The sequence below is a fragment of the Zosterops lateralis genome, assembly GCF_965231275.1.
Source record: "Zosterops lateralis genome assembly, chromosome: W".
Taxonomy (NCBI): Eukaryota; Metazoa; Chordata; class Aves; order Passeriformes; family Zosteropidae; genus Zosterops; species Zosterops lateralis.
In genome coordinates, this window is record NC_139801.1 from 26,387,623 (window position 1) to 26,414,354 (window position 26,732).

At 40.2% G+C, this 26,732-nt stretch overlaps 1 protein-coding gene across 6 annotated transcripts in view; it reads right to left on the minus strand.

Moving 5' to 3' along the window:
- The window catches only part of LOC310922190 (transcription factor RFX3-like), a 214,089-nt gene that overhangs the window by 73,147 nt on the left and 114,210 nt on the right, over window positions 1-26,732 (minus strand). For 5 of the 6 annotated variants that reach the window (XM_083882603.1, XM_083882604.1, XM_083882605.1 and 2 more), the window contains 4 exons: window positions 21,263-21,512; window positions 8,423-8,497; window positions 1,538-1,719; window positions 661-780 (listed from right to left, as the gene is read on the minus strand). In XM_083882603.1, the coding sequence (XP_083738729.1) occupies window positions 661-780; window positions 1,538-1,719; window positions 8,423-8,497; window positions 21,263-21,512 (627 nt within the window). The remainder of the gene's footprint in view (window positions 1-660; window positions 781-1,537; window positions 1,720-8,422; window positions 8,498-21,262; window positions 21,513-26,732) is intronic. The other variant, XM_083882606.1, reaches the window with a different exon arrangement.

Genomic DNA, 26,732 nt, shown 5'->3' on the forward strand with positions numbered 1-26,732 from the left:
ATACTTTCTTTATATGTTTGAGCTTTGTCAGGAACTCATTTTTCATCCATGCAGGCCTCCTTCCACCTTTGCTTGACTTCCTGTACGTTGGGGTGGACCATTCTTAAACTTCAGAGGTGATCCTTGAAAAATAAACCAGCTCTTCTGGACTCCTTTGCCCTGTAGGACAGTCTCCCATGGGATTATTCCAAGCAGAGCCCAGAAGAGGCCCAAGTCTTCTCTGCTCAAGTCCAGGGGTTTGATGCATCAGTTCTTGCCAGGAGGAGGGCATCAACACAAAGCTGAACCTAATCATAAGTTCTTCTATAATTTTTATATGTGCTGAATAAAGTGATGAAAATGAACAGCAGAATTTGAAATTCAAAGCTCCTATTACTTTTTTTTCCTATCTTTTGAGAAAATAACCCAAGATCACCAAGAAGTGTCTGTTCTGAAGAATTGAATATTTTACTTTTTTATCAATTTTTCAAATTTATGAGTTTTTAGATATGTCTACTGATATCAGGCTCTAATGATATTAAGTTCTGAACTGAAAAAACCTTTATTTTTGCCAAGAGAAGTTAAACAATTTCCATTAGATTCAACTTTGCCACATAAATGCAGACAGGTAAGGTTCCAAGAACTAGAAATATGAAAAAGTAGTTTCATATAACACTATACCTCTGTTTCTGCTGCATAGGTTGCTGTCTCATAGCCATATATTGCATGTCCTCTTGTAGCCGATTAAGGGGAGAATCTGGTTTGACACGAATCCCATAATAATGGTATTTAGAGTTCCCCCTTCATGAAAGAACAAAAATAACATTGTTTCTTTTGTATATATATCACATGTTAACATTTGCCTTGACTGGTAAACAGTACCAAAAAGTTAGGCTTGTCTTTCACTCTGGTATAAAACTGATATAACTCCACCAGCTTCTGAAAAACAGTTCACTTAAACTGTATTTTCCAGCACTTTACTGTTAGGCTTCATTTAAATAGAATAAGGTAAATAAAAAAACAACTAAATCACTTATGCAGTCATGGTGAATAAAACCATTCCATAAATAGGGTATGCTTGTGAGGGAGGGTTTGTGAATGTTTCATTAATCAACTTCAGTACTGGTCAACTGGAAAGAAAGAACAGAATTGGGCTATCTATGTTCATGTTTATGAGAGTGTCTATATGGGTGCTGGTAAAGGCATTGCCCTGTATTAGCTTCTGTGGTTAATTGTGTTAGTGTCGTGTGTTTGTCTGCATCTTTGGAACACATGTTCAGTCTCGCTACTATCTGGACCTGAAAATGGAAAGAGCAGTAGCTGCATCCATTGGACTGAGATGGAAGATATCTGGGTCATAAGAGTGCACAGAATCTGGCTATAGCAGACCAGGAGTCCCAAGTCCTGAATTCTGCTGGATTTGACAACTCCCTTAACAGAAAAGTTTTAAATATTTTTATTTGCTTATTTCTTTGCATGTTTTTAACATATGAGCATCATGTTCATGATTATTATTGATATTTTTCTGTTAAAACTTTAAGATTTTATTAATGCAAACCTGGTTCCCAGTCTTCTGGTCCGTAATCCCATGAAGATTGACCGTATGAGTTTTCCAAAGGAGGCAGCATTGACTGGATCTAACTTGTGCTCCTGACAATGACGTAAGTAATGGTTGTAAAGGGTACTTCTGGGAAGACTCACTCCTTCTGCAGTTTCATAGTTGTCTAAAAGCCATTGGAGCTATGTCAAATATGAAAGTGAACATATGTAATTTCAGTATTACTCTACTGAAAACCCCCACTTAATTGTACAACACAGAACTCTCATATTTTTAGACCACTCAAGGCCTGTTTAATACAGTGACTTTGTTCTTCAAGCAAATATAATCTCTTTAAATTTCTTTCAATACTAGATATGCCATGATGCCTTAGTTTTGGAATTTATTTTTTTTTAGGTTTACAAGGAAATAACAAGACTCATGACACTTATGAGCTCAGATAGCTCCACTTCTAAAAATATCGCAGATTCAGTACCATACATTTCCATTTTATGAAGTTATTTGCGCTTTGGAGAAAAATTGCTGGAACTCCAAATAAATAAAACAACCAATGAAAATTATATTAATTACATGAAAAAACCCTAATAGAACTAAGGTAATACATTTTAAATTCTGGAACTATATGCTATTTCTCTTCACATGGAATTAAAATAATACAAATAAAAAAACCCAGTACTACATTTAATTGAATAGGGTTTATTGTCTTCTAAGTACAAAGAAACTATCAAATATAAGGTAAAAAGCAATCTAGATGACATGAAAAATAACTTGTATAGCTATAATGCATCATGGGCCCAATCCCTTTCTGTTGTAGCCTGTTTGCTTTTGACTTCTAAGAGGAAGAGAATTAACATTTTTTTTTCCAGTGTAATTTATTGCAGAATTTTGGTGAGTAATTTTGGAAGCATTTAGGCAAATAGTTTCTAATACATGACTGTACCTTTGTATAGAACAAATAGTAACTAACATAGATTCACAGAATATTCTGAGTTGGAAGGGACCCATGAGGATCAAGTCCAACTCTTAAGTAAATGGCCTATACAGGGATTGAACTCCCAACCTTGGTATCATTGGCACCATGCTCCAACCAACTGAGCTAATTTCAGGGTTATGCACACAAAACTCAAGTAAAATGGTCATTTTAATGACATTTACCAGTATAAGAGAACAAAAAAAAATAAAATGGAAATGTTTTTATAGTTTTTATTTATCGGCAGTCCTGACTAATGGGGGAGGTCCCACTTGACTAGAAGTTAGCAAACCTATAAGAAGGGCCAGAAGGAGGATCCAGGGAACTACAGGCCTGTCAGTCTGACTTCAGTGCCAGGGAATGTTATGGAGCAGATCATCTTGAGTGCCATTCCATGGTACATACAGGACACCCAGGGGATCAGGCCCAGTCAGCACTTGTTTAGGAAAGGCAGGTCCTGCTTGACTAACTTGATCTCCTTCTATGACAAGGTGACACACTTAGTGGATGAAGGAAAAGCTGTGGATGTTGTCTACCTGAATCTTAGTAAGGCCTTTGACAGTGTTTCCCAGTGCATTCTCCTGAAGAAGCTGGCTGCTTATGGCTTGGACAGGCATACTGTTTGCTGGGTAAAAATATGGATGGATGGATGGATGGATGGATGGATGGATGGATGGATGGATGGATGGATGGGCCAAAAGAGTGGTGGTGAATGAAATTACATCCATTTGGTGGCTGGTCACAAGTGGTGCTTCCCAGGGCTCAGTATTGGGGACAGTTCTGATTAATATATTTATCAATGATCTGGACAAGGGGATTGAGTGCACTTTCAGTAAGTTTGCAGATGACACCAAGTTGGGTGGGAGTGTTAATCTGCTGGAGGGTAGGAAGGCTCTGCAGAGCTTGTATGAGGTTCAACAAGGTGAAGTGCATAGTCCTGCACTTGGGTCACAACAACCCCATGCAGGCAATATAGGCTTGGGTAAGAGTGGCTGGAAAATTGCTGGTCAGAAAAGGATCTGGGTGTGCTGGTTGACAGCTGACTGAACAAGCCAGTGTGTGCTCAGGTGGCCAAAAGGGCTGATGGCATCCTGGCTTGTATCGGCAATAGTGTGGCCAGCTGGGCTAGGGGAGTGATTGTCCCCCTGTACTCGGCAGCTGTGAGGCCAAACCTCAAATCCTGTGTTCAGTTTTGGGCCACTCATTACAAAGAAAGACACTGAGGTGCTAGAGTGTGTCCAAAGAAGAGCAATGAAGCTGATGAAGGGTCTGGAGCACAAGTCCTATGAGGAGCAGCTGAGGAAACTGGGGTTGTTTAGCCTGGAGAAAAGGAGGCTCAGAGGGGACCTTATCGCTCTCTCTATAACTACCTGAAAGAAGCTTGTAGTGATGTAGGTGTCAGTCTCTTCTCATAAGTAACAAGCAGTAAGACAAGAGTAAATGGAAACACAGGAAAAATTTCTTCAATTAAAGGGTTGTCAAGCATTGGAACAGGCTTCCAAGTGAAGTGGTCGAGTCACCAACCCTGGAGGTGTTTAAAAGACATGTAGCTGTGGCACTTAGGGACATGGTTTAGTGGTGGACTTGGCAGTGTTATTAGTTGGACTTGATGAACTTAAGAGGTCTTTTCCAACTTAAATGATCCTATGATTCTATATTTAACTTATGGGGTTTCAGATTTTTGAGGATACTATCATTTTACTTAGTTTACCCCTTCCTTCCCCCATGGTTTCATATCCTTGGAATTTCCCTTTAATTTCCACTTGAAGAATTTCCAAATTTTGTTTTTGTCTTGTATTTATTAATTACTTAAGAAAGTAATTGTTATAAATGCATATTATAAAGTTGGCTTTTTGCAAATATTAAGATGAATACTATAGGTATAATTGTACTGTATTATCTTTTATTAATAGAGTTTAGAAAGGTGAAAAATGTATATTTTCTGATTGTAACATAGTGTTAACAGTAAAAAGACTAGTTTTTTTCTCTTTGTAATATCTAAACTGACCAAACCAGAAGGTATGGAGGGTCACCCCCCATTCCTGCATAAAGACTGCTGACTTTCTGTTTCTTATCCAAATGAAGATAACCAAAAACCTCAGGAGAAGAATTTATGAGACCCATGTCACCAGACGAAGTGGAGCCACCTACAGATGGATCTACCAGATAAAATGATTGGGGGGAGAATTGAAACTGATCGAACCCAAAGAGAATGTTTGAATCATGCATTAGGATCTATTGAATATGTAACACAGCGATCCTTAAAAATACAATCTAAAAGGGTAAAAGGTGTGCTGCTGGCTGGCTTTATGCCAGGCACCCTCAGCTGAGAAACTTTTGCTTTTCTGTCTCCTAATTGTCTATTTTTATTTTTTATTAAACTTATAAATTTTCCTAAGAAAGTGAAACTCATTTTTCACAGTAATTATGCCAAAATGAATTAGAATGAACATCCAAATTTTCCAGGTTCACAAATCTTACAAAAAGTCTGGACTTAGTTTGAGTATCTGATAAATCCCCAAACCATGGATTTGGTTTTGGCATTTGGAACAAAGTTTTACTCCAGTCTGCTGGACCCTCACACAATTGTTTAATCCAGTCCACTTTAGTCCACCAAAGTAATTAATATGACCAAGATATGTGTTTAAAGTACAGTAAAATATATAATTATATGACATTGAATATGCTACTCTGCAGGGCTACTTACTAATAGATCACTGAACAAATTCTGTTCTAATAATGTTCCATATAACTTGTTATTTAAAAAACAAGAATATCAGTATTTTAGTGCCCATTACTCTTGAAATGTTTCCACTCTGACCCTTCTTTATTGCAGAACTATTAGTAAAAATTAGATTACAATGAATATATTGGACATACAGTTCTGTTTAAGTCAATTGTGAGCAATTTACTGAATACAATACATGAAAAATGGAAAAAAAAATAGGAAAACATTTACTCAAGACCTTTCAAAGACCATCTTAATGTTTACTTTCTTACAGAAAACATCACCAAAACTATCATGCTTAGGTTTCTAAACAAAAGCTCTGTGTAAAGATGTAGGAGAAGCATGATCTAGCTGTTTGCAAGATGGATGTAGATAATGTTGCACTTTAAATAAACATTAAAAAGTGCAGTTCATCATCCTTTGTGGTAGTTTAGCACGGATGTGAGGGGTTTTTTTTCCTAAGGAAGTTATAGCAGATGTTGACAGCTTAGCTGACCAATTAAAGAGTTAGTTATGCCTCTGGAAAACTCAGGCTTAAAATCAGAGGATCCCAGGTGACTGGTCTTTTCTCTTCCGGCTGGCCAGAAGGTAACATCACATCTTAAGTTAGAGGCCCAGTCCAGGGCCCGCCGCCCCCCAGGCGGTCGGGGCCGGGCCTGGCTGGGCCTCTGGGGACCGCTGCCCCTCGAGCAGTGGCCCAGGCCAGCTATGTCCCCTTCCTCCCCTCTCCCCATCCCCCTTGCCCTTGGCTGCCGAAGGGGGGAAGGGAAAGGCTGCAGATCGGCAGTGCTGGAGGGGAGGGGCAGGCCCTGGCTAGGCCGTGTCCTGGCTGGGCTGATGGCGCCGCTGGCCCGAGGGAAGCATCTATCAGAGTTCCTGAGCATGCTTCCCCCCCATCTCCCATCACCTGCTCGGCTTTGAAGTTCAACACCGGGAGCCAACTCGAGAGAAAGAAAGACTCTGAGAAAGACATTAACCCTTTCCTCCATGGAAGACAGAGTGATTTTAAACGTAGAGAGACAGCATGAGACAATTGGATCATGTTGCACGGAGCCCCATCCAACCTGACTGTGAAGACTTCCAGGAACGGGGCAGCCACAACTTCTCTGTGCAACCTGATTGGTCCAATGTCTCACCACCCTCATTGTAAATAACTTCCTTCCTTGTGTTCAATTTAAATCTATCCTCTTCCAGTTTAAAACCATTGCTCCTTTTCCTGTCACTAAAGGCCGTGGTAAAAAGTCTCTCTCCATCTTTCTCATAAGCCCTCTTTAAGTACTGAAAGGCTGCAATAAGGATGAAAAACCTCAACTCTCTCTGCCTTTCTTCATAGGACAGGTGTTCCAGCCCTCTGATCATTTTAGTGGCCCTACTTAGACCCACTCTATTCCACTATCTAAGCTGTTGAGGAAGATAATAAATAGCAATGGTCCTAGTACAGGCCCTTGAGGGACACAACTCATTACTGATCCTTGTTTGGACATTGAGCTGTTTGCTGTAATGCTTTGGATGCAGCCATCTGGCCAGTTTCTTATCCATCTAAGAGTCTACCCATCAAACCCACATCTCTCAAATTTAGCAGCAGAAATGGTGTGGGGGGCTGTATTGAAGGCCTTACAGATGTCTAGATAGGTGACATCCATACCTCTCCCTTTGTCCACCAAATCATCAGTTGTTCCATTGTGCAAGGCCACTAGATTAGTTAGGCATGATTTGTCCTTGCAAGTTACGGTGGCTCTCTAATAACTCCTCTGTGTTCTATGGTTCCTCCTCTTCCAGGAGGATCTGTTCCATGATCTTTTAACTAGTGCATTACACAGGAAATAGGGGAATACAGTTTTCTGATGTAGAAAAGCTTGTCATTTAACTCTTATTGTTTTCATTATGAAGATTCTGGATTTCCTTGTCAGATTCAAGGCAGATTTAGCAATTCTTTGTTTACATAAGTTTTAATACATATTTTTGGCATTTCGCAAAAAAATTTATCACCCATTTAATTGTGATGCTAAAATAATTTTAGAATGTTTCTAGGTTGCCTTAACATGATCTAAATTTCTTTCTTCACATTTTACAAAATTCAGTTTCCTTCACCTAATTTTAGCATTTTCTAAGAAAACTAAATTCTCTTCCATGAAATTGTACTGGCTCCTGCTGTCTTTTTCTACCATGATGATAAACTTTTACAAAAAATTTTGGTTTTCACCTTGATATTACCACATTCTTGGGGGGGGGGAGGAATGTCAGCAAATCAAAATAAGTGTATAGACTCTACCCAATATACTCATACATTCATATTACAATGATTATTTACTTTTCTGTGGTAAAGAAATACAAGAATCTGAAAAAATATGTGAGTTTATGATTGTTAGTAAGGCTAAGAAGCAAAATGGATGTAGTATGTATAGAAATTTAGCAGCAATTAAAAATACAAAACTATTTATACCAGCTGAAGAAAAAACATTTTGTTTGCACATTTCAAGAAAGACTAGCACTATTTAAAAACAAACTGATAATTAAAATTTGAGCCTTACTCCTTTACCTAAAAGTTATATTTAATGGCGTTACCACTATATTTGCAACCATATTTTTATGAAACATCTTCAGCCTTTTATTAAAGAAAATTCCTATCGAAAGGATTTGCAAAGACAGAACAAAGCAAAAGGCAGAAGAAAACATATTAGACACTAACAGATTGTTTTAATTTTTAAATCTCATGAGATGGATCTGCAGAATTGTTATAATAAACTTATTCAGAATAATAGAAATATTTGAAAAGAAATCTAAAGTATATTTTTATTCAAACTGTGCGCACTGCTTCTTTCCCCTTTTACCTGATCTTAAATTATTATATCAGGTACACAAATTATAGAAAATTATTTTTGAATGTCAAACACAGACCACCTAAGGGTTATTTGATTTTTATTTTTACATTTGCATTGGGACCTGCAAAATAGACAAATATGTTTAGCTGCATTAACACAATACAGAACCTAGAAAAGAAATGCACTCTACAGTGTTATGACATTTAGCCTGACAAAATATAGTGACATAAGATGTAGATTATGAGCAACTAAAATGGAAAGACTACAAGCAAAAAATAGCAATAAATTAAAACAAACATTTAGAGGCAGGCTAAGCAGGCAGAACAAGATAGAGATTAGCTTTCATGAAAGAAGAGACAACTTACATGGCTGTTGAGAAGAGAGCTTCTGTGAGTAGAAAGACCATCAGACTTTTGAAGTGTCTCAATCGCCATTTCAATCTGATAATAGATGTCATTAGAAAATGACTCAAGACAGTATAAAAGACTAATCAGAAAAATTCTGATAGATTCCCTTAAGTTCAACAGAAATATCTAGTTTGGTCATAGCTAAGGGATATTTTCTACTTAAAAGCCTCATCCTGAAGTCCTCATGAAGGCAAACCTCCTAGTGAAGTCAGGGTGGCATTTTGCTTGCATATATATACTGCAGTATCCCACTTTCAAAGTCCAATTTACCTTCCCCCTTACTCATGAAATAAGAGAAGTGGATTTACTAGTAAGCTACATTGCAAACAGTAAAAATTACTGAACAATCAGCGTTTTGAATTTAAAAAAAAAAAAAAAAAAAAAAAAAAAAAACCAGAATAAAATCCTAAGAAATGCCTCAGTGTTTCTTCCTCTAAGTATTTGAGAAAGAACTGTGCACACTGAGTGTGAATAGGAAGCAAAATTTCTGCTCTCTGCAACCATGGAGTAAAATCTCAATCATTCTGTAGGTTTTCTGCCATTAGCTTCATTGTACAGGATATCACCCCCTACAGACTGTTAAAGCATTCTTTGAATATTCAGAGCTCTCAAAGTAAATGAAAATTGGAGGCTTACACAGACAGCAAGATCCATCCTTAAAAGAAAATAAAAAATCAGATGGGTTCAAAATAATACTTTTAAAGGAAAAAGTATTATAAACCACTAATTGTACAGTAGCATTACTCCTAATACAAATGAGTAAAGACAACCATATCCCTTCCTATTCTTCCCTTCCATATTAATACATCTTATTAATTCAATAATGACAACAATAAAAATAAAATTACAATCTAATTGTAGTTTAGATGCAGAGCTAGAATAGCAAAAACATTGAAAGTCATTGAGACAATGGGATGTACAGTAAAAGTCACATAATGAGCCACATTAAATGGAAAAAACAGAAAAGCAATGGAAAAGCATCTGTAAATTTAAAACCACTTATATCCACTGTTGACAGTTTTAAAATAAATCTTCCCTATACTTCTTTAATTATTGCACTATTGATGACTTAAGTTTTAGCTTTCATGTTTTTCAGATTCTGTGCTGCCTAGGTGTGTAGTTCTGAGACTCATATTAAGTGTTAGTAAGCTCTCTTCACAGAGTAGGTAGACAAAACAAATCCTTTTCCAGCTTGAGACCAAGGAAAACCATTACAAGTTTCAGAACCAAAAGCATAAACAATGCTGGACTGAAGAGAGAAAACAGGAAGGATGGGACTGCATAATCTGAAGCTGTAATTGGACAATTAACCCCAATATGCAAATGGACCAAAACTTATAAAAGTGTGAGACCTTGTGACTGGTCGTCCATTTTTGTGACCATTTTGGGTCCATCTTGGGTGTAGCCCTGGCTAGGCCCTTGAACTGCCCAGGGTGTACCCTTAAAGGCCTTTTGATAAATACCGACTTTATTCTCTTAGCTCTGTCTAGTCTCTGTTCCAGGTCAGCCTTCTCAAGGCATCACTATTATCTAAAGAGTTTATACTGGTAAATTCCATTACTAAAATGAGTTCACTCAATATACAGCACAAAACTGAAAAATATTTCAGATTATATTTCAGTGCATAAATAAAATGTGCTTTCCCCTTTTTCTAAACTAATCAAATAGTATTCTTACTGTAGCAATTCTCAATGAAAAAGCAAGTCTTTCTTACAACTGTTTACTATTAGAAATATAAGCCTTTTGATAAAAGCATGCTAGGATCTGATGGTATGCAAGAAATATTGCAAAAATAATGTTTGGACACAGATTTTTTTCTTGCTTCAGTAGAAAATACTATTAAGTCAAACTATTCAATCAGACAGAAAAGGTCAAATTTAAAAAGGATACTGTATATTAAAAGATTAAGATTTCATCATACTAAGATCAACTCACTATGTTGTACAACCATAGTCTCTCCCATTTTAACATAATATTACAACATCACATATAGTTTAAATTGTAATTCTGAATCTCACTCCACTCTTTGACAATACCTTCTCTACAGTAGTACTACAGGGCTGAAGTCCTGCCTCCTGCTGCTCATTCAAGCTATTATACTACCCTCTCACTTCACTGTGACAAGTTTTTGTGACCTGTTCAAAGAACCATTTTTTAAAATCATAAATTATGAAGATATAAATAGAATCATAGAATCATAGAATGGTTTGGCTTGGAAGAGACCTTAAGAATCACGCAGTTCCAACCCCTCCACCATGGGCAGGGACACATTCCATTAGACAGGGTTGCTGAGACCCCTCCATCCAACCTGGCCTTGAATGCTTCCAGGGATGGGGTATCCACAACTTCTCTGGGAAACCTGTGCCAGGGCCTCACCACTCTCACAGTAAAGAATTCTTCCTAATATCAAATCTAAACCTACTCTCTTTCTGTCTGAAGCCATTCCCCCTTGTCCTGTCACTACATGCTCTTGTAAAAAGTTCCTCTCAAGCTTTCTTGTTGGCTCCCTTCAGGTTCTGAAAGGCCACAATAAGGTCTCCCCAAAGCCTTCTCTTCTCCATGCTGAACAACTCCCAGCTCTCTCAGCCTTTCTTCAGAGGAGAGGTGCTTCAGCCCTCTGATCATCTTGGTGGCCTCCAGGGTGGGTCTCACCAGAGTGAAGTAAAGGGGCAGAATCTAGACAAAATCAACTTCTCAGTGCTATGAGATCCTGCAGAAATCTTTGAATTTGTGGAATTTGTTTGCAAGGGTACTTATGAACAGTAATTTTTTCCTCCTAGTCGGAGAAAGAGGAGGAAGTGAAGATGAGGAAAAAGACAACATGACGGCACCAAGGTCAGTGGAAACAAAGAGGGGGAGGAGTTGCTCCAAGCATTGGAGTCACAATGTCTCTGTTGAGGACTATAATAAAACAGTGTCTCCCTGTAATACATTAAGTCCATGGGGGGCTGTCGCCCTAAGTTTTCTTGCCTTGTGTTTGCAATTTTGTAGTGGAGATTCTCACGCAGCTTCATATAAACTATGTATATATTTAGAATTATGTACTTTGTTTACATATTTCTCCTCTGGGAGGAGAAATATGATTGATGGTGATGTTCACCTACAAGGTCGGAGAGGTGGAAACCTGTGTAGCCAATCTTTTGCCTTCTGTAGAAAGTGTATATAAATGGAGTCAGAAAAATTAAAATAGAACTTTCCTGCCTGACCTTCTGCTGTCTGCCTTGTCCTTTGTGTGTCCGATATTGCAACAGAGGGCATGCAGAGATCCGCTTGCAGCCTGTGGGAAAAGGTGCTCCTACTGGAGTGGGTAGATGCTAAAAAAGCTGTAATCCAGTGGGAGACCCAGAGAGAGAGGGGTCTTGCTTACAGAGACAGAGAAAAAGGGCCCTTGCTTCCACACTAGAGCAGCTTATCCTTAAAAGACTACACTCCATGGACTAGTGACCCATGCAATGGCAGTTTTGGAAAGACTCTTTTGCCTGTGGGAAGGACTCATGTTACAGAAGGTTGGGTAGGACTGCTACTCATGAAATTAGAACCATGCTCGAGAAGTTCATAGAGAACTATGTCCCGTGGGAAAGACCCCACAGCATAGCAGAAGAGAGACATTCCTCTCTCTAAATGAACTTAAGTAAGATCTCAAGTGATGAACTGACCAAATACCCCCACATCGTCTCCCTGCGCTGTCAGTGGGAAGGATGGAGGGGCCAGGGGGGTAGAAAGGTGTTTTAAAGGCTAATTTTACTCCTCATTATCCTCCTTTGACTCATTTAATAATAATATTTACTTTTTACCTTTAAATTTGAGCCTCTTATGCCCTCAGACTCTTTTCTCACAGTCCTTATCTCAACTCATGAGCCCTTCGTTACGATTCTTGTGGGTGCCTGGCATTTTAACCAGTATCAGACCCCGACAGCTGAACATAGGGTTGATAATACAGAGATATTTTTTGTTATTGCTGAGTAGGGCCTACACAGAGCCAAGGCTTTTTCTGCTTTTCATACTGCCAAGCTGATGAGGAGACTGGGAGTGCATGGGAAGTTGGGAGGAGACACAGCCAGGTCAGATGACCCAAACTGACCAAAGGGATATTCCAGACCACATGACATCATGCTCAGTATATAAAGTGGGGGGAATAAGGAGGAAGGGGGGGAGGGGGATGTTTGGAGTGGTGGCTTTTGTCTTCCCAAGTCACTGTTATGCATGACCAGGCCCTGCTCTCCTGGAGATGGCTGAACACCTACCTGTCCATGGGAAGCAGTGAATTAATTCCTTGTTTTGCTTTGCTTGTGTGAGTGGCTTTTCCTTTCCCTATTAAACTGTCTTTATCTCAACCCATGAGTTCTCTAGCTTTTACCCTCCCGATTCTCTCCCTGATCCTGCTGATGGGGGAGTGAGTGAGTGGTTGCATGGAGCTTGGTTGCTGGCTGGGGTTAAAGCACAACAGACACAGAAATCCACTAATCTAGAAAAATGTTAACACCATGCCACTAAGATATGAACTGTAATGATAGCAGTGGCTAGTCATGTTTCACCTACTTTATACATTTTTACAGAAGAAAAGAAAAAGAACAGACAGAAATTCACTTCAGGGATTCAGAGGCATCTCCAATATCAAATTTTGAATACATCAGAAACAAAACATCATTGTTTGACCAATTTTTTAATAATGAGAATAGTTTTCCATACAAGTGTATTGGGTTTATGTGGCAAGGTTTTGGTAGACCTGGCAGTACAGGGAGGGCTTCTGAGAGAAGACACTAGAAGCTGTTCTCGTGTCAGAGACAGTTCCAGCCAGCTCCAAGACTGACCTGCCACTGGCCAAATATGGGCCAATGATGTTGCTAGAGCCTCTGTGCAAACATATTTAAGAAGGGGTAAAAAAAAAAACCACTTCACAATGACAACTAGAAGTGAGAATATGTGAGAAATAAAATTATGCAGCCACTAAGATAGGTAAAGGAAGAGGAGAGCAAGCGCTCCAGGCGTCTGAACAGAGATTTCCCTGCAGCCCATGAAGGTTAACAGTGGAGCAGATATCCACCTGCAGCCCGTGGAGGACCCTACAATAGACAAGGAGGATGTGCACTAAAGGAAGCTCCTGGCAGGAATGGTGGCCTGTGGAGAGGAGCACATGCTGAAGCAGGTTTGTTGGCAGGACCTGTGACTCTGTGGGGGACCCATGCTAGAGCAGTCCATTCCTTAGGGACTTCTCCCCATGGAAAAAAAACCAAAAAACACTCTGGAGCAGTTTGTGATTAACTGCAGCCAGTGGGAATTCCCACATTGGAGTTCATGAAGGACCGTCTCCGGTGGGTAGGACCCCATGCTTGAGCAGGACAAGAACATGAAGAGGAAGAAAAGGCAGAAACAAAAAGCATTATGAGCTGATGGCATTCCCTGTCCCCCTGTGCAACTCTGAGGGAGGAAGTAGAAAAGTTGGGAATGAAGCTGAGCCTGGGAAGAAGGGAGGGGTGGGTGGAAGGTGTTTTTAGATTTGTTTTTATTTCTCATTATCCTGCTCTGTTTAATTGGCAATAAATTAAAATAATTTCACCAAATCAAGTCTGATTTGCCTTTGAAAGTGTGGTGGGTTGACCTTGGCTGGCCTCCAGGTGCCCACCAAGCTGCTCTAACACTCCTCCTCAGCTGGACAGGAGGAGATAAAGAAATTACAAAAAGCTTATGAGTTGAAATAAAGACAGGGAGATCACTCACCAATTATGATCAGAGGCAAAACAGACTGTTGAGGAGTGGGATTGAGAGTGGCTTGGTGGGCACCTGGTGGCTAGGCCAACCCACCACAAAGAGTTATTTCAGAAACAATTTGTTCGTAATGAATACACTAAATATAGCATGCTGATATAGGAATGTGATCTACTGAATAAATACATTAAGAGGCAAAACTAGAAGCAAAATACTGGGTGCTACAGGGCTTTTTAAATTTAAATTTTAAATGCAATTTTAAATTTTTAACACAACAAAAAATAATGGCTGAAAGCTAGAGAGAAATGAGCAATATAAGCATATGAGGCCAGAATGTAAATGGTGCAAGTGTGTCTGACCTTAGTCTCATGGGGATTTTCTGGAAATCCAATGGGGGCTATGTGGGACTACCAGGGGCAGAGTAGGACATATATGTAATTCTGTCTACTCTGCAACACTGAAACTTATCTCTTTTCTTGGGAAGGGATAGAAACAAGTCACAATGCCTCACAGATACGGAGCAGAATGAATCAGGAGGCAGAGTCTTGAGGGACATAGGTTAATGAGAGTACAAGACCCCTCAAATCCTCTAAACTTCCACCCCACTAATTAATTCATAATTGACCAACATTTTTAACAGTGCTAGTACTTGAACTGACTGATTAAACAGATTATTCACCTTCTTGTGTTTGGAAACCTAGACTGAATGCCTATTTCACCAAACAAGTCATTGTGTTCAGAAGATTTGAATAAAAATGTCAGGCCTGTATGATTTAAGGTCAGACTAGGTGATTTAATTTTCCAATATAACATAAAGATCCATGTATCTCTGATTTTTTAATCTGAAGCAGTTTGTTCATTTCAGGATGAATACAGCTATAAAAACTGTTTTGCCAATTACCAGAGGGGTGAGGAAAAAAGGAAAAAATTCTTTTACCTAGAAAGAGGTTGGCTGTTTGAATAAATAAAATCTTATTTCAAACTTCTTTCCAAATCACAAATACTCCAGCTTAAAATAAGGCTACAGAAGCTTACACATTTTTATACTTTTTTTCTCTTAAAAGAACTATACTTCCTCCTGTCCTAGGGTGACTATGATGCTTGTATCCCCAATCATCTGTTCTGTGTGTTCTGTACCTTTAAGACTGGTTCTGGAAGTGAGCAGAGAAAGAATAAGCATGCAGTTTGTTTTGAAAAACTATTCCCTCCTCTGCACTTCTTCTTCGTCCTTGGACTGTGTGTTCATCGAACGCACAGACAGCGGTCAGAGTTTTTTTCCTTTAAGCTAGTCTAGCTAGCTGGGGCAAAAAAGCTTCCTAGACTGTTTTGGGTTTTTTTCCTTTTTTTCTTGGGACTGTTTAAATCTGCTCTGGACTGAAAAAACCCAGAGGAGCACCAGGAACTGCACCTGTGGCCCACCGGGGCCTGGACCTCGTCATTTTCCAGCGGCAAAGGGACTGGGACTGATAAGAGACTGAGAGAGCTGAGCTGACTCCCAGCAAGGACTCTCAGTTTTGCCATCTCTCTTCGGAGCAGCGAAAGGTTTTATTGTTTCATATTATTCATTTCTTATGTTTGTAAACAGTTTGTTTGTTAAATAAATAGTTTTTTCCACTTTTCTCCGAGGAAATTCTTTTCCAGGACTGGCTGGAGGGAGGAGCCATTTGGGTTTGCCTTCCTGAGGAACCCCATTTGGAGGTTTCCTCCCAAATTTGCCCTAAACCAGGACACCTCCAAAACTATACTATCAGGATTTGACATTACTATTGGGCCTCCTTATTTGTGGCTGTTATTCTTTTTCTGCCACTCCATTATCAAATGGTTTATATTAGAAAGGTGCCGTGCTTTCTTTTCCATCAAGAGAATGGTTAGCACACTGTATTTAGTCCCAGGAGTATTCATTAATTAATTCAGAAGTATTAACAAATTACTTATTTCATATTTGCTTTGTTTTTATTTCCATGTACCTATTGATGTGCACAAGCATGACTGAAATAGGATACATTTCTGAGTCAATAGTTCCTATGGATAGTGATGACTGATGAATAGCAGTAATTGCAGATCAACCTTAATGCTTGCTAGAAAAACAGAACTAATAGATGGGAGTTCTTTCCAGGCTGACAAGCATAATGCATTTTTTAATTTAATAACTATATACACATTTTGAAAGTTTTGACATTAGGAAACATTGGTATCACAATGCAAAAATTTTCAGAACAATCCTTCAAACATTTACATATAGTAAAAAGTTCAGGGTGATTTAAATTCTATTATTTATAGGGGAGTTGAGTTAATCTTCTAATTCATCTTTGCTTCTGACATTGACCGTCAGTAACCCACCCAGACTCATCATTCAAGTAGGATACATGTGATATAATTTCAAATTGCTGCAACGTATTAGTAGAATTATCAGGAAGAGCTAAAATCTTATCAATGTTATGACTAATTTGCTAGTTACAAAAATGTAATTATTTGATTAGTGACAGTGAATAAAACAAAATGAAGTTGTTTATTGTAAACAGTGAAACAGTACTAAATCTTGATAGGGCAAAAGTGTCAGAGGTTATAAAAAGCCCATGACTGGTTCATTTGTCTTCATGTGAAAATTATCCAAAATTAATTCAAAATATTTGAATACATTTGATGAGTATTACATTAAGAAGCAGGTCTGGCTACATATTATTGTGATCTCTTAAATTGTCTATACAAGTATGAAAAAATATTATGATGGTGCAGGTAGAATTAGGATTAAAAGTGAAATGTACCAGGTAAAAAACAAGAAAAATTGAACTGGTGTGTTGCTCTAGTTTACCTGGTTTATTTAAATCTTCTAGTAAATTTAAAGAACCATGTGTATGATGTCGCAGTTTAAGCTGAACTGTTAAGTTTCAATTGACTATTTCTTGTATGAGTTAAATCCTATATATCAAGAGCCTTAAATTAATTAGAGATGTCAAGAACTAATTAGAGTTCTCAAGACTAGTGACAGCCCTTGCTGCAGTGATCATGCCCTGGTGGAATTCACAATCTTGAGGGATATGGGCCAGGTGAAGAGTAGAGTCAGGACTTTGAATTTTAAGAGAGCAAAATTTCAGTTGTTTAAGGAATTAGTGGATGGGACTCCCTGGGAAACTGCCCTCAGGGATAAAGGAGCTGAACAGAGTTGGCAGCTCTTCAAGGACATTATTCTTAGAGCACAAGAGCTCTTGATTCCCACATGCAAGAGATCAGGCAAGGAGGGCAGGAAACCAGAATGGCCTAGTAAGGATCTCCTGGTGAAACCTAAAGTATGAGAAGGAAATGCACAGGCTGTGGAAACAGGGACATGGGAACATGGAAAGAATATAGGGATGTTGCCCAAATGTGTAGGGATGACAACAGGAAAGCTAAGGCACAGCTGATACTGAATTTGGCAAGGGATGAGAAAAATGAGAAGGGCTTCTACAGGTATGTTGGCCAGAAAAGAAAGATTAAAGAAAATGTACTCTCTTCTCCAGCCTGATACATAGCACAGGACAACTGGTGACAACTGACATGGAAAAGGCTTAGGTACTCAACATTTTTTTTTGTCTCAGTTTTCAAGGAAAATCTCTCCTCCCACATATCTCAAGCCCCAAACCTCAAGGCAGTAACTTGAGAAAAGAAGTCCCTCTCATCAGAGGAAAAGATTGGTTCATGACCACCAGAGGAACATGAGTGCACACAAGTCCATGGGACCCAACAAGATGCATGGCAGGGCCCTGAAGGAATTGGAATATTATATTTGTCATGGCAGTCAGGAAACGACCCTGGTGACAGGAAAAAGGGAAACTTGTACCCATTTTAAAAAAAGGTAAAAAGGATGACCCTGGAAACAACTGACCAGTCAGCCTCACCTCCGGCCTGGTAAAATCATGAAACTCATTGTCCTGAAAAGTATTGAGCCCAGTATTATTTAGTTTATTCATCAATAACTTGGATGAAGGGATAGAGTGCCTTCACCACAGGTTTGCTGACCATACAAAACTGTGAGGAGTGGCAGATATTCCAGAGTGCTATGCTTCCATTCAGAAGGATCTCAACAGACTGGAGAGATGGACAGAAAAGAACTGTCTGAAATTCAACAAAGTCCAGTGCAGGGTCCTGCACCTGGTAAGGAATAACCTCAGGCACCAGTACAGGCTGGAGGTGACCTGCTGGAAAGCAGCTCTGTGGAGAAGGACCTGGGGGATCCTGGTGAACAACAAGCTGCCCATGAGCCAGCAGTGCCCTCGTGGCCAAGAAGGCCGATGGTATCCTGGGATGCATTGGGAAAAACATTACCAGCAGGTGGAGGGAGGTGATCCTGCCCCTCTACTCAGCCCTGGTGAAGCCTCATCTGGAGTGCTGTGTCCAGTTCTGGGCTCCTCAGTACAAGAAAGTCATGGACGTCCTGGACTGGGTCTAGCAAAGGGCTACAAAGTTGATTAAGGGACTGGAGCAACTCATGAGTAAATACTCGGGAAGTTGGGCCTGTTTAGCTTGGAGAAGAGACGACTGAGGGGATCTTATCAATGTATATAAGTATCAAAAGGGAGGGTGCCAAAAGGATGGGGCCAGGCTCGGCTTGCTGGGGCCAAGCAATATGACGAGAATCAACAGGCAGAAACTGGAACACAGGAAGTTCCAACTGAACATTAGGAAGAACTTTACTGTGCAGGTGACTGAGTTTTGGAACAGGTTGCCTAGAGAGATTATGGAGTCTCCTTCCCTGGAGATAGTCAAGAACTGTCTGGATACAATCCTAAATAATGTATTCTAGGGCCCTTGCTTGAGCAGAGAAGTTGGACTAGTCAACCTCCAGTGGTCCCTTCCAACTTACCCATTCTGTGATTCTGCATATGTCAAAACATGGAAACAAGGAGGTGATTAGAGACACAGCCAACATGACTTCACCAAAGGCAAATCATGTCTGACTAATCTAGTGGTCTTCTACAATGGACTGACTGCATCAGTGGAAAAGGGAAGAGCTGCAGATGTCATCTACCTGGACTTCTGTAAGGCCTTTCAAATGGTCCCCCAAAACATTCTGGCCACTAAATTGGAGAGATATGGGTTTGATCAACGGACTGTTAGATGGATAAGAAACTGTCTGGATGGCCATATCTGAAGAGTTACAGTCAATGGCTCCATGTCCAAATGGAGATCAGTGACTAGTGGTGTCTCTCTGGGATTCATACTGGGACCAATACTATTTAATATCTTCATCAACGTAACACAAAGTGGAATTGAGTGAACCCTCAGCAAGATTCCAGATGACACCAAACTGAGTGATTCAGTTAGTTTGTTATGTAGCATCCAGAGGGACCTTGACAAGCTTGAGGAGTGGGCCCATGCAAATCTCATGAAGTTCCCCAAGGCCAAGTGCAAAGTACTGCACCTGGGTCAGAGCAATTCCCAGTATCAATACAGACTGGGGAATGAACAGATTGAGGGCAGCTCTGCGGAGAAGGACTTGGGGATGCACTGGTGGATGAAGAATTGGCCATGAGCTGGCAATGTGCACTTGCAGCACAGAAAGACAATCGCATCCTGAGTTGAATGAAAAGAAGCATGGCCAGCAGGTCAAATGAGGTGATTCTCCTTCCCTGCTTCACTTCTGTGAGACTCCACTTAGAGTACTGCATTCAGCTCTGAGGTCCCCAGCACAAGCAAGACTTGTTAGAATGGTTCCAGAGGAGGGACACAAAGATGATTAGAAGGCTGGAACACCTCTCCTATGAGGAAAGACTGAGAGAGTTGGGGATGTTCAGCCTGGAGAAGAGAAGGCTCTAGGTAGTCTTTCAATACTTAGAGGGCTTATAAGAAAGACAGGGACAAAATTTCTAGGGCCTTTAGCAGTAGGACAAGGGGTAATGATTGAACACTGAAAGAGGATACGTTTTGATTAGACATAAGAAACTTTACAATGAGAGTGGTGCGACACTGAAACAGGTTGCACAGAGAAGTTGTGGATGCCCCATACCTGGAAGCGTTCAAGGTCAGATTGGTTGGGTCTTTGAGCAACCTGAACTACTGTAAGATGTCCCTGCCCATACTGTGTTCAGTTTTGGGCCTCTCACTACAAGAAAGACATTGAGGTGCAGAAAAGGACAAGGAAGCTGGTGACGGGTCTGGAGAGTAAGTCATATGAGGAGCAGGGCTGACGGAGCTTGGGTTGTTTAGCCTGGAGAAGAGGACACTCAGGGCAGACTTTATCACTCTTTACAACTACCTGAAAGGAGGTTGTAGCCAAATTTTCAGTCTCATCCACATTCTTATGCATGCAAGCATCCCCAGTGAACTGCACTGGTTTTGGCTGGGATAGTTAATTTTTTTCACAGTAGCTAGTATGGGGCTGGTGTTTTGGATTTGTGCTGAAAACAGTGTTGATAACACAGGGATGTTTTAGTTATTGCTGAGCAGGGCTTACACAGAGTCGAGGCCTTTTCTGCTTCTCACGCTGCCCCACCAGTGAGTAGGCTGGGGGTAGACAACAAGTCGGGAGGGAACACAGCTGGGACAGCTAACCCTAACTGAGCAAAGGGATATTCCAGGCCATATGATGTCACACTCAGCAATAAAACTAGGGGAGACATTGGCAGGGGGGCCACTGCTCGGGGACTGACTAGGCAGCTGGACTGGCTCAGTCAGTTGGTGAGCAATTGATTTCATTTGCATCACTTGTCTTTCTTGGATTTTATTTGCATTCTCTTTGTTATTTTTTTCTTTTCCTTTTAATTTTTATTCCTATCAGTATTATAACTATTGTTTCCATTTTAAAATTATTAAACTGTTTTTATGTCAACCCATGAGTTTTCTCCTTTTTATTCTTCTGATTCTCTCCCCCATCCCTCTGGGTGAGAGTGAGTGTCTGTGTGGTGCTTAGTTGCCAGCTGGGATTAAACCATGACAGCACTATACTATTTACATGTACCAAGTTAAACTAAATGTAAATATTTGCATGACAAAGCCATGTGTTACTGATTCTGACAACATAATATGCTTTTTGCTACAGAAACATGTCAGCATGCCAGAACATCATAGTGATTAAGAAATATCCCCAAAGATTTAACATAGTTCTGAAGTACTTACTGTAGCTGGGGAGGCCCGTGTTGTATGAGTCACTGAATGACCAGAATTTTCCATTGAATTGCCAATCAGATAGGTCCCTCCTGAGTTGCCAATGAGCTGTCCTCCTGCAACACTCATCTGAATCCCTCCGGTGCCCACCATACTATGAGAGGAGACCACTGTAGTTGCCTGTGAAGAACTTCCTTCGAAGTAATTTCCCCCAGTGTTTTGGCTATACATCTGGGTTTCCGTGTAAGGATAAGTTGTTCGACTTCAGGAAAAGAAAATAAAAGAAGTAGTAGTTATACATTTGAATTGTTTAAGTGAGGGAAACATCATTGTAGAAAAGAGTGTACAGTTGCTATAACCAAACTTAACAGGATTGGCAAAAAAACCCTGCATCTACACAAAATAACATTTCATATGTCACAAGTACTGAGTAATTAACTTGGAGTCACTGTTAAAATAAGTATTGTATTAACTTAACAGAAAATGATTTTAGCCCCATCTGAAGATGGGTGGAGAAAAGTATGACAAAAATAGAAGATATGAGAGGAAGATCTCATTCAAGTATTAATATATTATACAGTAATTTTAAAAAACTGTTGTAGCTTTTAAAATCCTCCAGTCAAAGCTGAATTTTTATTTATATGACATTTATTTTGTATGCTGTTTTCAGCTGTAATAGAAGTAATTTTCTTTCTAGCAGTTGGTACAGTGCTGTTTTGGATTTAGGATGAGAATAATGTTGATAACACTGATGTTTTAGTTGTTGCTATGTAGTGCTTATACTAAGTCAAGGACTTTTCAGCTTCTCATGTCCGGCCAGCAAGAAGGCTAGGGGTGCACAAGAAGCTATGAGGAGGCACAGGCAGGACAGCTGACCCAAACTGACAAAACGGATATTCCATGTGTGAGCTCACAGCCCAGGAAGCAAACCACATCCTGGGCTGCATCAAAAGGAAAATTGGCAGCAGGTTGAAGGTGATTCTTCCCCTCTACTCATCTCTTGTGAGATCCCATCTGGAGTAGAATACAGTTCTGGTGCCTCCAACATAAGTACATGAAACTGTTGGAGCAAGTCCAGAGGAAGGTCATGAAGTTGATAAGAGGACTGGAGCACCTCCCCTACAAAGGCAGGCTAAGAAAGTTGGGGCTATTCAGCCTGGAGAAGAGAAGGTTGCATGAAGACCTCATAGTAACCTTCTAGTATCTGAAGGGACCTACAGGGAAGCTGGAGAGGGAATCTTCAGGAACTGTAGTGATAGGACAAGGAGTAATGGGTACAAATTGAAAGAGGGGAAATTTAGGTTAGACATAAGAAAGAAATTCTTTACTGTGAGGCTGGTGAGACACTGGAACAGGCTGCCCAGAGAAGTTGTGGATGGCCCATCCCTGGCAGTGTTCGAGGCCAGGTTGAATGGGGCTTGGACCAACCTGGTCTAATGGAAGATGTCCCTGCCCAAGGCAGGGAGTTTGGAACTAGATCTTTAAGGCCCCTCTCAACCCTTAACATTCTATGATGTCATGCTCAGCATATAAACTGGGAGGAGTTCGCCAGAAGGCTGGAATCACAGCTCAGGAATGGGCTGGGCATCAGTCAGCAAGTGGTGAGCCATTGCATTTTGCATAATTTGTTTTGTATATTCTATTTTTTTCTCTTCCTTTTTTATCTTAGTAAACTTTCCTTATCTCAACCCAAGAGGTTTACTATTCATAGAATCACTGAATCATAGAATCATCAAGGTTGAAAAGACCTTTAAGATCATCAAGTCCAATCACCAGCCTCAACAATTGTCAAGTCCAACTGTCAAACCATTTTTCCCAATTCTCTTCCCCATCCCACTGCAGGGAGGGAGGAGTGAATGAATAGCTGTGTGGTGCTTAGTTGCTGGCTGGGGTTAAACCACAACGACTGTGGACATTACAAAACTGTAAACATGACCAAAAAAAGTCCGTCAAGAGGATCCTATATGCAAGAGCCCTATAAGTGCTTTGCTTTGATTTCAAATTCACTGAAATTCTCTGGCTGAAGCTTGAAATTCTGAGCTCATTTGTATTTTAAGACATTCAGTTAGTTCAGCAGAGTGAAATTTTAAATTGGACAGCAATATGTACAGTGTTATTATGAAAAAGAAGGAAAAACTAATATAGAACTACAATTTGTGAAAGGATTTGTGAAGGGAGTAGAAAAGTCAAAGGAACAGCAGCAATTTTAAACAATTCTTTCCAACTATTAAACATTTGGGCCTCATTAACCAGTTAATCTTTGTGGGAGGTTAGGCTTTTTAAATTTTTTTTTTCTTTTTCTTTCATGGAATTTTCTCCCATTTATTGCTAAGAGATATTAATGACAAAAGAAGTGTCCAAGGTGGGGGAAAGGGGTGCAGATGGCTGCAGCCCCTTAGCCAGGGGCTTTGTTCTTGGGAAGGGCAAAGATACCTCGAGATTTTTGGGAAGGGCAGAGATACCTAGAGATTTTGGCTGGGAGTGAGGGGCTGGGCTCAGCTCTGAGCTCTCTCTCTCTCTCGGGATAGGAGGGGAGGCAGGCTGCAGTGGCTGTGGGAAGAATTTGCCACCACTGCGGAGTCCCATCTCCTACTATTTTCTCCTACCACGAGTTTTGGGTTACTCTCCTGGTGGCTGAGTGAAAGGAATCTGTGTACACTATTGTCAATTTGGTAGTAAGTCACATTGACTTCTAATCTATACTATTTCTTTGCTAGCTGTAATATACATACTTTTATGTCATGCACTGTTTTATGTAATCTACTAGTAGTTCTTTTAGTTTATCCTGTGTAGTAACTAACTCTGTTTAAGGCCTCTGGTCTGTTACCTCATATCTATTCAATAAATAACTCATTTTACAATAGACATAATCTTTCATTCTTAAGAACTTGCAAGCCAGAGTGATTTAAGTGAGGGTCACTTAAGTAGACCTGCAGCCAAAAATGTGAGCCAAAGGCAGGGCTTGTCCAAAGCTCTCACTCGATCTAAAACAGTCTCATCCAAGTGGAGTAAAGGGGCAGAAGCACCTCCCTCGACTTGCTTTTGATGCAGCCCAAGGACATAGTTGGCTTTCTGGGCTGCAAGCACACATTGCCAGCTCATGTCCAGTCTCGCATCCACCAGCACCCTTAAGTCCTTCTCAGCAGGGCTGCTCTCGATCAGTTCATCCCCCAGTCTATATTAACACCGGGGTTCACCTGGACCCAGGTGCAGTACCAGCACTTGGTCTTGTTAAATCTTATGAGGTTCTCATGGGTTTGGTTCTCAAACTTGTCCAGATTCCTCTGGATGGCGTCCCATTCTTCAGGTGTGTCAACTGCACCACTCATCTTGCTGTCATCTGCAATTCTGCTGACAGTGCACTCGATCCCTTTGTCTATGTCATTGATGAAGATACTAAATAACACTGGTCCCAATATGGACCCCTGAGAGACACTACTTTTCACTGATGTCCATCAGGACTCTGAACCATTGATCACTACCCTTTGGATGCAACTGTCCAACCAATTCCTTATCTACCTAACAGTCCACCCATTGAATCAATCTCTCCAATTTAGAGAGAAGGATATGGGGGACCGTGTCAAAGGCTTTACTGATGATAAATTGATTCTTTGCCCTTTTTTAAAAATAGATTCTCTGTATTCTTTACACATACATTTGTAGCTCTGTAGCCTATTATTTTATTTGTAGTTAGCTCCAGTATTTTTTCCTTAGCCTGATAGGCAGAAATACAAATCACATTCCAGAGGCTCCAACCTGGTGTTCCAAGGCTCCTTTCCTACCTTGGTTCTTCCTGAGAACCAAAGTTGAAACCAGCTCTTCGAGACACCTTTTCATAAACAGTTTAGTCTCTATCTAGAGGAAGGGAAATTCAAAAAAGGGTTGAACTGGGGGGAATTACCTCACCAATTATGCTTCTAATTGGGGATTCTTGTCAGATATACTAATTTGCAAAACGTATAAAAATTGTATATGCATTATGTTGTGTGTGCATCTTCAGTGTTTTCCACTGAGCAAATTATGCACCAAAGTGTCCTAGGGGGACTATGATGCTTGTATCCCCAATCGTCTGTTCTGTGTGTGCTGTACCTTTAAGACTGGTTCTGGAAGTGAGCAGAGAAAAAAGAAGTGCGCAGTTTGTTTTAGAAAACTATTCACTCCTCTACATTTTTTCTTCGTCCTTAGACTGTGTGTTCATCGAACGCACGGACAGCGGTCAGAGTTTTTTTTTTCTTTAAGTTAGTCTAGCTAGCTGGGGCAAAAAAGCTTCCTAGACTGTTTTTTTTTTCCTTTTTCTTGGGACTGTTTAAATCTGCTCCGGACTGAAAACCCAGAAGAGCACCAGGAGCTGCACCTGTGCCCCACTGGGCCTGAACCTCGGCATTTTCCAGCACCGAAGAGACTGAGACTGATAGAGCTGAGAGAGCTGAGCTGACTCCCGGCAAGGAATTCTCTCAGTTTTGCCATCTCTCTTCGGAGCAGCAAGAGGTTTTATTGTTTCATGTTATCAATTTCTTATGTTTGTAGACAGTTTGTTTGTTAAATAAATAGTTTTTTCCACTTTTCTCCGAAAAAATTCTTTTCCCAGACCGGCTGGGGGGAGGAGCCATTTAAGTTTGCCCTCCTGAGGAACCCCCATTTGGAGGTTTCCTCCCAAATTTGCCCTAAACCAGGACAATACATTCTTTTATTTGGTGCCCAACGTGGGGCTCGAAAGAGTAGAAAAAGCTTATATTGATTATTGATTGCATTTTAGTGTACGTTGTGTGGGGATAAAGTAGCCGTGTTGATCCTTAAATTCCTAATGTCTCTTGGCATAGAGCCCTTGCTGTATTTCTGTTCCCTAAGTTTCTTTGAGATTTTGATACCTTTTTAGTTCCTAAGCTTGTTTTCTTATCCGGAATTAGCTCCAGTGCTGTCCCTAACACATAGCTTTTACACTAGAGGTTCACAAATTAAGATTACTATTTTGTTAAGCTCAGTGATCTTGATATATAGCAAGTTTATACAGGTACTCGAGTTTGTGCCGAGTATGTTTGGTTTATAGTTTTTTCGTCCTACCCTGCGTCCTAGTTCCAGCAGCATGTTTTAGAGATTTATAAATAATTGCACCCACTTTGTTAGAAGAAGAATAGGGGATGAAGCTTTTCAGTCTTTCCTCTCCCTTTTAAGAAATGTTCAGTGTCCCCTGAATGTTAAAAATACCACCTTCCTAGTATTTCATCTGGTGAGCTTTCTCTATATAGTTTGCAGCTTGTCTAGAGTAAAGTCTAAGATTTCCAGAAGAGCTGATGAGACCCCTGACCCAGAAGTAGGCCCAAGTGTGGAAAACCCTGAGTGGTCTGGAGAATGAAAGGAGATGGGCCAAACCCTGAAAGAATTTTCTGACCCTATAGCCTGAGACTTTCCATGTGAACACATTCAGAACTCAGCAGTGTCGTTTTTGTATTTTTTGCTTTCAGGTGTTTGAGTCTTTGCAGCA